Raw genomic sequence first — 16997 nt, forward strand, 5'->3', positions numbered from 1 at the left:
CTTCTAATGTATTATGTACTATTAATCAACTATATATAAGAATACAACCTAACTAAATCATAAAGATAACCTTACTAATTAATATATTCTATCTAATATCTTCTGGCAGCATTGAACCATGGGGGACGTTGTATGATGAAATGCTGACTAAGTTCAAGGTTTTGCTTTGCGGAATTACTGGAATACATTCTCTTGAAGATATGGCAAGAAATTGGGATGCTAGTGCTCGAGCTATAGTGACTAGATTTTTAAAAGAAGGAAGTGGAAAAGGCTTTAGTGATAAGTATGGAAGCTGAGACAGCTTCCTGAACTATTCTCTAGCTCTAACTAGTCCTAAACAAAACATGTAAATCATATATGCAACTAATACTATGTGTGTTACTTCTGAAGAAAGGTTGAATGTTTTCATAATCTTTGAGTAACAATTGATGATGTTAATCCCTCACATCTCAAAGGGTCCTATTGTAAATAGTCTAAATTATGTTTTGTTATGTATTTGTAACCTATGTAAAGTCTATGGGTTAGATAACTTAAGTTAGAACTTGGTAACCTACATATACACGTGTTGTGTATGTCTTCGATCATAAGCAACGCCAAAGGAGATCCGATGATCAAAGCAACGCCAAGGGAAGGGACGTGACTTTTCAACATGTCAGTTCCGTCATGTATAAATATGGTTTAGGTTTTCAAGTTGCAATACACACAAGTTATCTGTTGAATTAAAGTGAATTCTATTATTGTTTTTTTCAATATCAATTTGTGAATGTGGGCCAACAATAGTATCAGAGCATCAGGCTCTTGATATTGATTCACGGGTATAGAATTCAAAGTCACAAAGGAATCACAGGAGACACAAAATCACAATTAGGGGTTCAACTACAAAGCTTGATCGTTTATTCGTAGTTTGCTTGCCATAAGGTTTTGGTTTGTGGGAGTCATGAACTAGGGAGAAAGAACGAAATCAGGGGTTCTTAGGTTTTGTTTGGAGTACTACGAAGATCAGAATTAAATTTGGTGGTGTATCTGATAGGATGGTGTTCACATATCAAGTTGAGGACCAAAGGGTGTTAATAGAGTTCAAGATATCTAGATTTTAACAAGACAAATCAAGAACAAAATAATCAGTTTTGTCTATTCCTTTTAAAATCTAAATTTTGTATATGTATTGGTAATATAGTTTAGAAACAAGAATCATACGGGGTTGTATAAATACAATTTTTCAAAGTGAAATTCATACAATCAGAAATTATCAGACCAAAATAAATAATTAAAGTGACATCAGTCTAGTTTTGAAGGGTCTTTAGTGTAATTTCTAATTCTATAAATTCCTATGTATCTCTTCAGTTTCTGTGTGACATAATAATCAAAACCTTTGAGTTGTTTTGGTATCCAGAGCCTTCTTTTTTTACTCAGAATTTCAAGAGTCCCACCACCAGCCTCCCTGCCGACGTCAATTTCCGGCAAACCTATCCCCAGCCGACGATAACTTCCGGCTCCAATCTAAAATCTTCTGATGGCTGCTATCATTCCTTTCACCACCCAAGAAAAAACGGCTCACAACTCTCACAAATTTGCTTTCACTTTGAACCCTAAAAATTATGGTTATTGGAAAGCTATGATCGAACCTTTCCTCATCGCCAACAATTTGTTCGGCTATATTGATGGTACAATTCCGTGTCCACAAGAAAAAGTTACGACTGAAAATCCCCACCACTGATAATCCTAGTTATCGAGGGTGGATTGCTAATGATGCTCATGTTCGAATGATCCTTGTCTCTACTGTTTCTGAAGCCTCCTTCCAACATGTTCAAGGTACAACCTCCCGTGACATTTGGCTCGCCTTAGAGCGTGCTTATGCTCCTTCAACATCTTCTCATGAATTTACTTTAAAAACCCAACTCCTTAAAATCGCCATGAAAGGCGATGAAAAACCAATTGATTACTTAAGTCGTGCTCAGGAATACGCAACTGCTCTCGCCAATATTGGCGAACCCATGAAGGATAAAGATCTGGTAATGCTCACCATAGCTGGTCTACGTGAAGAGTATAACGGTCTCAAGAGTAACCTCCTTGCTCGCTCCCCTCCGGTTGCTTTCAATGAGTTACATGGCCTTCTTAGTGACCACGATTATATGTTGAATAGACTCAATACCGTCTCGGTTACAGCCAACCTCTCATCACAGCTCCTTGCTGCGGCTGCCACCGCACCTGTCACCCCTCCCGCTGGTCTTGAATCCATTCAGCAACAACTTAAAACCCTTCAACTCATGGCTGCCCAGATTGGTTATCAGCTTCATCCTGCAGCCCCGACTCAACAGGCTGCCACTGCTTCTGTTTCACAACCGCAAGCATACCTTTCTCCTCGTTCCAACAATAACAACCGCAATAATCGAGGAAACCGTGGCAACTATCGCGGCAACACCCGCTCCAACCGTGGCCGAGAACAACAAGGAACAAGACAATTTTCTTGGGCTTCCACCCAGAACATGGTTTATGGTCACTGCAATCGGTGTGGAATCGGACACATTCCGTCTCAATGTCCAAATCAGTCCTCTAATGGTCGTGCACAAGCCAACTACGCTGCTTCTGATGTTGGCTCATACTCCACTTGGAATCCTGACACAGGCGCTAATCATCATGGCACTCCAGACTTGTCCAGCCTTGACAATTCCGAGGCTTACTATGGTACTGACTCTCTCCATGTTGGTGACGGTAACCCACTTCCTATTCTTCATATTGGCTCTAAACAATTTTCTTCCACAAATAAAACTTTTAACCTTTCAGACATTCTTCATGTACCCCAACTTAAAAAGAACCTACTTTCTGTACAAAAATTTTGTTGTGACAATAATGTCTTCTTTGAATTTCACTCTTCCTTTTTTGTTGTGAAGGACGAGTTTACACAAGCTACCCTCCTCAGGGGTCCAAGTGAACAGGGTCTCTATTCCATCCGTCTTCCTCGGCTTCAGTTGCTTCCAAAAGTTGCTTTCACGACCACCAAAGCTTCCTCCACAATATGGCATCAACGATTAGATCATCCTCACAGTCGAGTCTTTAATTCTGTTATTTCTTCGTGTTCTTTACCTGTTTCAAATAAATTGTCATCATCGTTGTGTACTTCTTGTCAAATGGGCAAGTCATCTAAACTTCATTTGCAAGAATCAACCTTTCGTAGTAATAAAGTTTTGGATTTAGTTTATTGTGATGTTTGGGGACCTTCTCCCTCATTGTCTATTGATGGTTATCGTTATTACTTGTTGTGTGTTGATCACTATTCTCGTTATATGTGGTTTTTTCCACTGTCTCAAAAATCAGATGTTTATACTCAATTTACCAACTTTGTGCGTATGGTGGAACGCCAATTCAACACCAAGCTCAAAAACGTCCAATCTGATTGGGGGGGCGAGTTTCGCAACTTGACTTCGTTTTTTACATCTCTTGGTATTATTCATCGTAGGTCGTGTCCTCACACGAGTGAACAAAACGGGACTGTTGAACGACGTCACCGCCATGTTGTGGAAACTGGGCTTGCTTTTCTTGCTCAAGCTCATTTACCTCAACGCTTTTGGTTTTTTGCCTTTGAAACAGCGGTCTACCTCATAAACCGTCTTCCTTCTCGAGTCACTCATGAAAAATCTCCTTTTCAAATTCTTTTCAACCGTAAACCAGATTACACATTCCTTCGTGTCTTTGGCTGTCAATGTTTTCCTTATCTTCGTCCCTACAACCGTCATAAAGTTGATTTTCGGTCTGTCCCGTGTGTCTTTCTTGGATATAGTCCTGTTCACCATGGATATCGCTGTTTTGACCCTCAAACCGAACGTGTGTACATTGTTCGACACGTTCGCTTTAATGAACATATTTTTCCCTACAATCAACCCTTACCTACTCAACCTACTTCCCCACCCTCATCTCCTTACACTTCTATATTCCCTGACCCAATACCTGACTTCTCTACACCATCTGAAACACCACACCCACCAAGCCCACCACCCACTCAGCCACCTGCCAACACTCAACACCAACCTGAGACTGTTCCTCAACCTCCACCACCTCCGCCACCTAGAACTCGTCCTTCTCACCTGCGACAAAACCCAAAACAAACTAAACGTTTTGATCCTTCGGCCTATACTGCTTCCACTAACTCTATCCCAACTGAACCCACATCCTTTACCGTCGACAACAATTTCCTGGAGTGGCGTCGTGCCATGGCCGAAGAATTAGAGGCCTTAGACAAGAATGGAACCTGGTCCTTAGTTCCTCGTGTTCCTAATACTAATGTTGTTGATTGCAAATGGGTGTACAGGTTAAAAACTGACCAGAATGGCAACATCAGTCGTTATAAGGCAAGACTTGTTGCAAAAGGTTTTCGGCAGCAGTCCGGGGTGGATTATCATGAGACTTTTAGCCCTGTTGTTAAACCGGCCACTATTCGTACGGTGCTTTCTCTTGCAGTTTCTAATTCTTGGCCGTTAAAACAGTTGGATGCTCAAAATGCCTTTCTTCACGGGGATCTTGAAGAAACCGTTTACATGACTCAGCCGCCTGGTTTTGTTGATCCCGCTAAACCTCATCATGTGTGTTGCTTGCACAAGTCCTTGTACGGTTTGAAACAGGCCCCACGGGCCTGGTTCAACAAGCTTTCCACAGCCTTGCAACAACTTGGTTTCTTTGGCTCCAAAACGGATCCGTCCCTTTTCATCTATAATCACAAGGGTAGCATGGTTTATATCTTGGTGTATGTTGATGATATTATTATCACCGGTAATAATTCTCCGTTGGTCAATTCCGTAATAGCGAAGCTAAGCTCCATGTTGGAGGTTAAAGACCTTGGTCCTTTACATTACTTCTTGGGCATCGAATTTCTCCACCAGAACTCTGGTCTAATTCTTTCTCAAAGGAAGTACCTTCTCGATGTTATTAATAGGGCTGGTCTCTTTGAATGCAAACCTGTTGCCTCTCCAATGGACACGAAGTCAGTTCTCTTACCGAATGATAGCCCACTTTTTGCTGACCCTACACGGTATCGTCAAATAGTTGGTGCCCTTCAGTATGCTACCCTTTCACGCCCAGACATTGCCTTCTCAGTCAACAAGGTTTGTCAATTTATGCATGCACCAACTGAAGCTCATTGGTCTGCTGTGAAACGTATTTTACGGTACTTAAAAGGAACTCTGCACCTCGGTCTTCTTTTTCGACATTCATCTGCTTCGCATCTTCATGCCTTTTCTGACTCTTTTTGGGATGATGGTTCTAGTTCCCTTGTTCAAGCTTACTCTGATTCTGATTGGGCTGGTTGCCCGGTGGACCGCCGATCCACGGGGGGATATGCAATATACTTGGGCTCTAATCTAGTTTCGTGGTCTGCTCGCAAACAAAAGACCGTCTCTCGGTCCTCCACAGAATCTGAATATAAAGCCATTGCTGATGTTGTTGCTGAAATAATCTGGCTTAAATCTCTTCTTCAAGAACTGGGTGTTACATCAACTAAACCGACACTATGGTGTGATAATCTTGGTGCTACATACCTCTCGGCTAACCCAGTCTTCCATGCCCGTACAAAACATGTTGAAGTAGATTTTCATTTTGTTCGAGAACAAGTTGCTAAAGGGAAGTTGTATGTCAGGTTCATTAAAACAGACGACCAGATTGCTGATGTGTTTACAAAACCGTTGTCTTCATAGCGCTTCACGTTTCTTAGGTCCAAGTTGCAGGTCGTTCCCCGCCCTCAACTTGCGGGGGAATATCAGACCAAAATAAATAATTAAAGTGACATCAGTCTAGTTTTGAAGGGTCTTTAGTGTAATTTCTAATTCTATAAATTCCTATGTATCTCTTCAGTTTCTGTGTGAAATAATAATCAAAACCTTTGAGTTGTTTGAAATCATGTCTAATACACTTGGCAATTCGAGTCAACAAATTGTAATTCACAAGGATGTGGGATCTTTGACTCGCTACTGGTGTCAAATTCTGAAATCAACAAACTATACGGCATGGGCTATCTGTATCAAGACCATACTAGAAGTAAATGGACTCTAGGAGATGATAGAACCCATAGAAGGAATGTAAGCAATTGTTAAAAAAGGATTAAGCAACCATTGCATCACTGTAAGATGTCGTTTTGCAAGTGGAAAATTGCAAGACTACAAGAGAGATTTGGAACACACTAATAACAAGGCATGTTGAAGTAGATCGGGTGCAGAAGGCATGTTTGCAAACACTCATGACCAATTCAAATGAAGGACGATGACACAATAGACACTTATAGTGTAAAGATAAATTGTATTATTACAAGGGCGAGTGAATTTGGAACAACGCTTAATTAGCCAACTCAAAACATCTACCCGTCGTGCCCGATAGATTGATTTAGATTTTTTGTCCATAGAAAAATACTAGAATCTAGACACAATGACTCTTGATGAGGCTACTGGTAGATTGAAGACCTTTGAGAAAAAAAATAGGCACAGCGAACAATTAATAAGAACTCTTGTACATACATCATGACAATAACATGAACCGTGGACAACGTTTTGGAAATCATGGACGAAGGAGATTCCACCCCCACGAGCCCGAGTAGAAACACTTATCATCATAGAGATGGGACACACCTCTTAAAAGTCGGAAGAAACCGACAAACCACAAAGGGATGATATATAGCATGCAAGAAACACCAGATAGAAAAGATAAGTCGAAAATCACTTGCTACAAATGTGGGAAACTCTGACACTATGCCTATGAATGTCAAACCAAGAAACATAAGGAAGTTGAATCACTCTTAGTCGAACTACAGTTTTGATGTGCCTAGACATCGAAGAGAATTAGAAATAGGAAAATTGGTCGCGTGATCAAAATGAAGAAACTATGTGATGCGGAGACAACCAGAGTGGGGTGCAATCAAATAAACCACTAAGTGGATCATGTCAAAGCAAAGAAATTTATTAATCAATCAATGATGAAGAATTGGCATGTTGTGTGAGACAACCCGTGAAGAGAAAATTAAATCATGTGATGTGATCAAAGTGTGAAGAATATGAATAATCATGTGACTGGATTAGAAAAAAGAATTGTTGTGTGATACAAATATAAGAATAATCTGAGTGACTCAGACAATACAAAATCTATGCCAGATGGATTCAAGTCATGTGATATGATGGTGGGAAATTTAATCAAGACCAGGTGCAGTTTGTGTTGAGAAAACTACGTACTAAGAAGTTTGTGTGATACAAATCAAGTGTAGTAAAAGTTCGTGAGAAGCAAGTTAAAATTGAACATCAATTCGTGTGAAGCAAAATCAATAAGAAGACCCAGGTGGAGCGATGGATACTAGGGAGATTCAAGAGGATGGCATGTTTTGTATACTAACAAAGGATGCAAGGATCAAATTCAATACTATGAGAAAATTGCTCGTAGTTTAAGACCTACAACTCAAAGATTGGTGTTCGTGATTAGGGGGAGAATGATGATGTTAATCCCTCACATCTCAAGTCCAAGGTCTCATTGTAATTAGTTTAAATTATGTTTTATTATGTATTTGTAATGTAACACCCCGTGTTTCGAAAGTCAAAGTCAACATTGAAGTCAAAGGAAGAAAAGATTGCTAATTGCGATCTATCACTCCTTGCTCGACTACTGTCTTGACTTCCTTAACTTGTAATCGAATCTTTATTTTGTTTGCTTTAGTTTTATTATGTGGAGTACTTGTTAATAATCGAGATTTAATCGATGTTTGTCGCATGTTTTATCGCTTTATCGCTTATCGCATCGCAGTCGCATTCGCAACCCGAATTATGCGTTCTGGATATTGTTTTACATGTGTGTGCTCTTCATGTGTTACTTGTGCATGTTTATTTACCTTATGTATTGTGATGATTAATCGAAACGCAATCGCAATCGAATCGCAAACGCTAAACACCGGTTATTTAGGATGATTGTATGTTAGATATAGTATTTGCGTGTTTATTATTAATCTATCGCAACGCCCGCTCGAAACGCATCGCAACGCTCAACAAGCAAATCGAAACGACAAAACTCAACACGCCGGACACCGGATCGAGTGGCCACCCGATCGAGCTGCCATCCGATCGGTGGCCCATCCGATCTTAGTGAACTTTCCCTTTTTGGCAACCTATAAATACCCTCACTTGTCACATCACTTGATGTGACAGCTCTCCACTCGACCCAGCCGCACTTCAGCCTTCTTTCTCTCGATTTCTCGCGATTCTTATAAGTTTCCAACCTAAATCTTGTACTTCTATGATCTACACGCACTCCTTCATCATTTTCTCTTTTGAATCTCAACTTTTAACCGTGAAATCAACGGATATGAGGTGTTCTAGGATGATGTCATCATGGAGTTCTTATGAACTTCAAGTATTGGCCTCATTCCACCAAGAACAACTCAGATCTGAAGGATTTCCACAAGATTAAGCAACGATTTCGCATAGATCTGCATTGATCCATGGTTAAAAGGATTGAAAGATGGTTTTCTAACTTTCTTTCAACTCTTTTACACTCAATGCACTCAAAACTGATTGAATCGGAGCTGGTTCTGATCTTCTACTCCTTCTTAGTGATGTCTTGGGTTCAAGATCTGGTTTCTACCAAAAAGACAACCGATTCCGGGTTAAACATGAACAACCGTCACGAACCTGTGAACGGGTCGGATCTGGGTGATTCATGTTCGATCGGGTCACTAGGGTCTTGACGAGGTTCTGTTGTTTAGCGTGTTATCACACCGTCTCGATCAAAACTGCAAAACTATCAAAACAATCAAGTATCAAAGACGATCAGGCCGTTGGGACGGGTTGCCGTCCGATCGGATTGGCATCCGATCGGCTTACACTTGGTTCCACACTTAAACTCTTGTTTCAACTTTTCAAAGGTCTGAACGTCGAACGGATTGCCGTCCGATCGGATTACCATCCGATCGAACGACCATCCGACCATGTGACGTTTGGGACTTCAATACTTAAACAATTTTCAACATGTTCAATGTATAGTCAGTTCCAACGGATTGCCACCCGATCGGATTGCTATCCGACCGAGTGACAACCCTGCTGTGAACTTGTTCTCACTAAGTGTCCTACCAATCGGATCGTTACCCGATCGAGCCGCCGTTCGATCGATCGACCTGAAGAGTAGAGATACTTCACTGTTTTCAAAATGCTACAACGAAAACTTCAAAGCCATCATACACAAACACATCCTTACCAAACAAGATGTCAATCCAATCGAATGGCCATCCGATCGGATGACCATCCTAACTGATTGACATCCGATCGACTGGCCATCCGATCGGATTGCCATCCGACACTTGGTACTTTACACCATTTTACGCGCCGCTTATCGTTTATGCTATCGTTAACTGTTCAGGCTAATCTCTCTCAGCGCTCCCTTCAATCCAAGAGAGTGTTTACTTGTTAAACACAATCTGTGAGTATACTCTATCCCTTATTGCTTTACGCACTTTTGGGTGTTACATACGTTACTTATTCTAAATCACAATCGACACACAAAGCAAACACTATTTATACGCTAACCGCTATTGTTTGTTATACGTGACTCGATGAATGCATGTTTGTCATGTTTCACACACTTTGGCAAATCATCCTCACACACAAACCCTAGCTTTCCTCTCTTCCTCTCTCGCTCAAACCCGACGGCACAAGATCATCCTCTTGTTAGGATCACACATCTCTACTCGTAATCGGTTAGTGTATTACTTGAACGTATGATTGTTAATATGATGGATTGCATGATCTACATAATGATTTCAGTAGTGATGTATGGTTACACGTTCGGTTGCATAATTTTTGATAATGTTAGTATTTTTGTTAATCATATGATGCTAATACCAATTAATAGTGTTCTTGTTAATCGGCCATATGTGTATGTTGAGTTAATCGGATCGTAGCTGGTTAATGTGCTAAGTAAATCGGATTAGTTGATGTTCTCGGCTACATGTTCATATGAATGGTTGGATAATTGTTTATGATATGATTTAGGGTTCATACAAATTAGTGATAATTTGCTTGTTCGATCGAGAATTAGGATGTGGTGAAACTAATTTGGTGTTAATTGATTCCTATAAACTTGGAAACTGTTGAGGGTAATTGATAATTGTAACCAAATGAGCATGATATCCGGAATAATGGAATCGATCGCACAAGACCTCCTGTCGCACAAGAGGCCCAATCGCACTAGTCAGCCGATCGCACAAGATCAGGTCATTCCAGATCTGATCCAACCGCACAAGCTGATCGGATCACACAAGCCCTCCAATCGCACAATTTGGACTGGATCGCACAAGATTTCTTTGCTCATTTGTTGTTTGGGCCGGGTATTCTTGTTGGGCTGGACTACTCAAATCGTACAAGCCTAAGCCGGATCGCACAAGGCTTTTATGTGTTATCGGATTTAGCCGAGAATGTGTTGTTGATTGTTATGTTATTTGGGCTCCTTGTTATTTTGGGCCGGGTGTCTAACGGAGCCGCACAACATGTTGTGGATCGCACAAGGCCGTGCTGAACGCACAACATGTTGGGCCGACTGTTATTGGGCTATATCTTTCGGATCGTACAAGTTAGACATGATGAGTGCTTGACTATTATTGTTAAAGTGTTAACGTGTGTTATGTGATTTGCCATGATCATACTTGATACAATACGTGTAGAACATACGTGCGATATACGAACCTGACTTGTATAATAACCATGATAGGACGTGGTTGACCACCTTTAGTTCAAGAAACCCTTTTGTGTGTATCTGCCGAGCAACCCAAGGTGAGTTCACACTCTTACCAAGGCATGGGATTCCCGGGGTGTTGGGAATGGGATTGAAAGGATAAGGTTGAATAGATTCATACGGATACCATTACTAGACTACCATACCATCGTCCTCGGTTGTGCAGGATACCTACGTATACTTATGCTACTCGCCATCCTCGGTTGTGAAGGATACTCACGTAAAACCTGCGTGAACGGATACTCACTACTGCCTCGGTTGTGTCAGGCACTTACGTAAAACCTACGTAAACCCCCACGTACCCTATCCTCGGTTGTGAAGGATACTTACGTAAATCCTACGTAAACTTGTACGTATCACTGTTCTCGGTTGTGAAGAACACTTATGGTTACGCATAGTCTAGTGGATTAATAACATGGGAAGCCCCCACCAATAGAGACCTATATCGGCCCTGTAGAGCCACCTGATACTCATGAACTTACTATTACGCTCTTACTTTCTGTGAACTCGCTCAACTAGTTGTTGACTCTCTGCTGCATGCCTTGCAGGACCTTAGGTACTTTAGGAGCTTGCACAAGGAGGAGCAGGTCGTTGTGGGCAATGGATCGTGATTACTTATTAAACACTTATGACGTTTCAAACATTAATACTTATGTTGGGTTTTTTCAATAATGCTTCCGCTACACTTATCTACATTGGTTTTGATGATCACCTTTCGTATTGATGGAATCTTTATTACTACTTATTTACATGTTCAATATGATTGGTGGCTTGGTCCTGGTCAGTCACGCTCCCAAGCGGTGATACTCCGCAGGTGGATTTTGGGGGTGTGACAGATTTATATCAGAGCCATTGGTTATAGAGAACTAGGTTTTAATATGGGAAAACGTTTTTATTAAAACCAGACTATAAACAGAACAGTGCTCTCAACGATCCACAACGACGCTTCGCTCCACGTGCAAGACTCGACATCCTAGGTAATAAGGTTTATGTTTATTACCTGCATGATAGAACTATATAGAACTTTGCTCGCGTTACACTTAGATACACATGATACTATTACATGAGGATACTTACGTGCTTACACTTTTCTGTCATCGCCCTACTCGCGAACCATTCTCACTTACGCTACTTTTACAATGAAGATCATGTCTGGACGAATTAACATGACTCAAGCCCAGCTAGAGGCTCTCGTTCAAGCTCAAGTTGCTGCGGCACTTGCAGCTGCTCAAGCAGGTAGTATATCCTGTAGTCATAACTCACGCTAGGATCTTTAGATCCTACACTCCTAAACTAGCCCTTGTAATTAAACTTTGTCCTATTCGTACACAATAGGTCAACCAGCACAGCAACCTGTCTGCACTTTCAAGAACTTCATGGACTGTCGTCCAAGTACCTTTAGTGGCACTGAAGGAGCGGTTGGACTCCTCCACTGGTTTGAAAAGCTCGAGTCTGTGTTCGAGATGTGTGAATGCCCTGAGGCTCGCAGGGTGAAATACGCCACTGGCACGCTAGAAGGAATAGCACTAACTTGGTGGAACGCCAAAGTTCAGATCTTAGGGTTGGCAGCTGCTAACGCCACACCCTGGAATGATTTCAAGGAACTGATCAAGAGAGAGTACTGCACTCGGGAAGACATCCACAAGTTGGAAGATGAGTTGTACCATCTGAAGATGACTGGATCCGAAATTGAAGCTTACACCAAAAGGTCAAACGAACTGGCCGTGCTGTGTCCAACTATGGTGGACCCTCCAGTTAAGCGCATTGAGTTGTATCTCAAAGGGTTGGCGCCAGAGATCCAGAGCCATGTTACTTCGGCTAATCTTGATATCATCCAGGGTATTCAACGCCTCGCTCACCGCATCACAGACCAGGCAGTGGATCAGAACAAACTGCCTAAACGTATCAGCGCTACTGCTACCGCTACTACTTCAGCTACTCCTACTACTCCCAGTGACAGCAAGAGAAAATGGGATGGGGATTCCAGCAAGGGATCAGCTTCAGTTCAGTCTAAGGCCCAGCAACGAAAGACTGACAGTTATCAGAGTCCCAGCCAGCACTCTTCAGGTAGCCACAGGCAGGGCGGATATCGAGGGAACCTCCCAAAGTGCAACAACTGCGGCAGACACCACGGTGGCCAGTGTAACAAGGGTCGCTGTCAAAGATGCCTCAAGATGGGTCATGAGGCTAAGGATTGTAGAAGCCCTTGGCCTGCGAATCAGAATCAGCAGCAGCCACCAGCACATCAGAATCAGCAGCAGGGCAACAAAGGATGTTTTCATTGTGGTGCAGAAGGTCACTTCAAAAGGCACTGCCCTCAGCTAAACAGGAACAACAATAACAACAATAACCAGGGCAATGGCAACAACAACAACGGGGGAAACAACAACAACAATGGCAACGAGGCAAGGGGTCGAGCTTTCGTGTTAGGACGAGGAGATGCAATGAACGATCCCAATGTGGTCATGGGTAAGTTTCTCCTTGACGATATTTATGTTACTGTTTTATTTGATTCGGGTGCGGATACAAGTTATATTTCTGTGAAAGCCAGTAAATTGTTAAAACGTACATCAACACCCCTAAACACCAAACACGTCGTAGAACTAGCTAATGGTAAGAGTTTAGAAGCCACGCAGATAGTCAGGGGTTGTAGTATCGTCTTAGCCGGTCAAGTTTTCTCCATCGACCTTATTCCCATAGTCTTGGGAAGTTTCGACATCGTCATAGGGATGGATTGGTTATCCCAGCATCAGGCTGAAATCGTATGCAGTGAGAAGATTATTCGCATTCCCCGTTCTGGTCAAGAACCTCTTGAAGTTCAAGGTGACAAGAGTGGTGCAGTGGTCGGCATCATCTCTTTCTTGAAGGCTCAGAAGTGTCTGCGGAAGGGTCACACCGCAATCTTGGCACTCGTTTCAGATGCATCAGTGAAGGAAAAGAAACTGGAGGATATTCCAGTAGTACGCGACTATCCTCAGGTGTTTCCTGAAGACTTACCTGGCTTACCGCCTCATCGTCAGGTCGAATTTCAAATCGAGCTCGCTCCAGGAGCAGCACCCATAGCTCGCGCACCATATCGTTTAGCTCCATCAGAATTGGAGGAACTGTCAAAGCAGCTACAAGAGCTCTTGGAAAAGGGCTTCATTCGCCCAAGCTCTTCGCCTTGGGGAGCTCCAGTGTTGTTCGTGAGAAAGAAAGACGGTACGTTCAGAATGTGCATAGACTACCGTGAACTCAACAAGGTGACGGTGAAGAACCGTTATCCTCTCCCACGCATAGACGACTTATTCGACCAGTTGCAAGGGTCGTGTTACTACTCCAAGATAGACTTGAGGTCTGGTTATCATCAGCTGAGAGTCCGGGATGAGGACGTCTCCAAAACCGCATTCAGAACTCGTTATGGCCACTACGAGTTTCTCGTCATGCCGTTCGGGTTAACGAACGCACCTGCCGTATTTATGGACCTTATGAACAGGGTGTGCAAACCCTATCTCGACAAGTTTGTCATTGTCTTCATCGACGACATCCTGATCTACTCCAAGAGTCAGGAGGAGCACGAGCAGCACCTACGCCTTATTTTGGAACTCCTACGGAAGGAACAGCTGTACGCTAAGTTTTCGAAATGCGACTTCTGGCTTCGTGAAGTCCAGTTCTTAGGCCACGTAGTGAACAAGGATGGGATCCATGTCGATCCATCCAAGGTAGACTCGATCAGAAACTGGCCTGCACCACGTACGCCAACAGAAATACACCAATTCTTGGGTTTGGCGGGTTACTACAGACGGTTTATTAAAGACTTTTCAAAGATTGCTCAGCCGCTTACACTACTGACACAGAAGGGTGTCACATATCGCTGAGGAGAGCCCCAGGAGACTGCTTTTCAGCACTTAAAGGATAGACTTTGCAGTGCACCCATCCTCTCATTGCCAGAGGGCACGGACGACTTTGTGGTCTACTGTGATGCATCCATCCAGGGTCTTGGATGTGTGTTAATGCAGCGCGACAAGGTCATTGCTTACGCCTCGCGCCAACTTAAGATTCACGAACGAAATTACACGACGCACGATCTAGAGCTGGGAGCTATTGTTTTTGCACTCAAGATATGGCGACACTACCTGTACGGTACCAAGTGCACAATTTACACCGATCACAGGAGTCTCGAGCATATCTTCAGACAGAAGGAATTGAACATGCGTCAACGACGATGGGTTGAATTACTTAACGATTACGAATGCGCTATCAAGTACCATCCAGGCAAAGCCAACATTGTGGCTGATGCCCTCAGTCGGAAAGACACTCTACCACGGCGCGTGCGAGCGCTACAGCTTACGATTCAGTCTAGCCTTCCTACACTGATACGAGATGCTCAGGCAGAAGCATTGAAACCAGAAAACGTCAGGGCTGAAGCCCTACGCGGCTCAAGGCAACGATTAGAACAGAAGGCAGACGGCGCCTACTATGTAACGGGGCGTATTTGGGTCCCACTTTATGGCGGTCTACGCGAGCTGGTAATGGATGAAGCTCACAAGTCTCGCTACTCGGTACATCCAGGGTCGGATAAAATGTACCACGACATCAGGACTACTTATTGGTGGCCTAGTATGAAAGCTCACATCGCTACTTACGTTGGCAAGTGCTTGACCTGTGCGAGAGTCAAGGTTGAATACCAGAAACCAGCGGGCCTACTTCAGCAACCTACGATACCGCAATGGAAATGGGAAGAAATTTCCATGGATTTCGTTACAGGCCTACCTAGATCCCAGCGTGGGAATGATACCATATGGGTGATCGTGGATCGACTCACAAAGTCTGCACACTTCCTGGCTATAAAGGAAATGGATAAGTTCTCCACTCTCGCAGACGTCTATCTTAAAGAAGTTGTTTCGAGGCACGGAGTGCCCACTTCCATCATTTCGGATCGGGATGCACGATTCACGTCAGAACTATGGCAAGCGATGCACAAATCTTTCGGCTCACGGTTAGACATGAGCACAGCATATCATCCTCAGACGGATGGGCAGTCTGAGCGTACGATCCAAACTCTCGAAGACATGCTTCGGGCATGTGTTATTGATTTCGGCAACGGCTGGGAAAAGCACCTCCCTTTGGTGGAGTTCTCATATAATAACAGTTATCACACCAGCATACAAGCCGCTCCATTCGAGGCATTGTACGGACGTAAATGCCGGTCACCTCTCTGTTGGGCAGAGGTGGGGGATAGTCAGATCACGGGTCCAGAGATTGTAGTGGACGCCACAGAAAAGATTGCACAGATACGACAACGCATGGCGGCAGCACGCGACCGTCAGAAAGCCTACGCGAACAAGCGTAGAAAGCCATTGGAATTTCAGGTCGGGGACCGGGTTTTACTTAAAGTCTCACCCTGGAAGGGTGTGGTCCGTTTTGGCAAACGGGGCAAATTAAATCCGCGGTATGTCAGACCGTTCGAGATCACTGAGAAAATAGGCAAGGTAGCCTACAGATTGAATCTACCAGCTGAACTCGGTGCAGTTCACAATGTCTTTCACGTGTCGAATCTGAAGAAGTGCCTGTCAGATGAGACCCTCATCATTCCCTTTAAGGAACTCACTATCGACGAGCGGTTGCAGTTCGTCGAGGAGCCAGTTGAAATCACGGACCGGGATGTGAAGGTCCTCAAAAACAAGAGAATCCCTCTTGTCCGAGTTCGTTGGAACTCCAGACGTGGCCCAAAGTACACCTGGGAACGCGAAGACAGGATGACAGAAAAGTACCCCCAGTTATTCAGAACCAATGCAACCACTACTGAGGCTGAAGCTACTACTGCGGAATTTCGGGACGAAATTCCAGATCAACGGGGGGAGGATGTGACACCCCAGGAAAACCAGTGAACGATACAACCTACCTAGCTTCCTCAGTGAGTGCGTACCAAATTTCGGGACGAAATTTCTTTTTAGTTGGGGATAATGTGACAACTCGTATTTCCAAACCGACCTCTGTACTTTTATGTAACGTTACGTGCTTATGTGATATCTTCATTTAAATGAATGCTATGTTATTATGTGCTACGTGTGTTGTGTATATAATGTGTATGTATGTTAATGAAATCGATCGCACAACACCCACTTGACCGCACAAGGCCTTTTGGGCCGCATTACCTACACTCGAACCATTAGGGCGGCCCATGTAGGGGTTCGGCCCACCCACTTTACACGAATAACACAAGGGGTGTTGGTAATTTTTCACACACTTTGGCAAATCATCCTCACACACAA

General features: G+C 43.3%; 1 protein-coding gene across 1 annotated transcript; it reads left to right on the forward strand.

The window, feature by feature from the left end:
• The first annotated feature begins 1253 nt into the window (after positions 1–1253).
• Positions 1254–5875, forward strand: LOC110865381 (retrovirus-related Pol polyprotein from transposon RE1). Its single transcript, XM_035974565.1, has one exon. The coding sequence runs from the start codon at positions 1662–1664 to the stop codon at positions 5682–5684; it is 4023 nt and encodes a 1340-aa protein (XP_035830458.1). The 5' UTR covers positions 1254–1661; the 3' UTR covers positions 5685–5875.
• Positions 5876–16997: the final 11122 nt, after the last annotated feature.

Source organism: Helianthus annuus, chromosome 6 (assembly GCF_002127325.2).
Source record: "Helianthus annuus cultivar XRQ/B chromosome 6, HanXRQr2.0-SUNRISE, whole genome shotgun sequence".
NCBI lineage: Eukaryota > Viridiplantae > Streptophyta > Magnoliopsida > Asterales > Asteraceae > Helianthus > Helianthus annuus.

Excerpts from the sequence above, each read along its gene's own strand:
- LOC110865381 (XM_035974565.1), top strand. The coding sequence starts at position 1,662 with ATGGTACAATTCCGTGTCCACAAGAAAAAGTTACGACTGAAAATCCCC.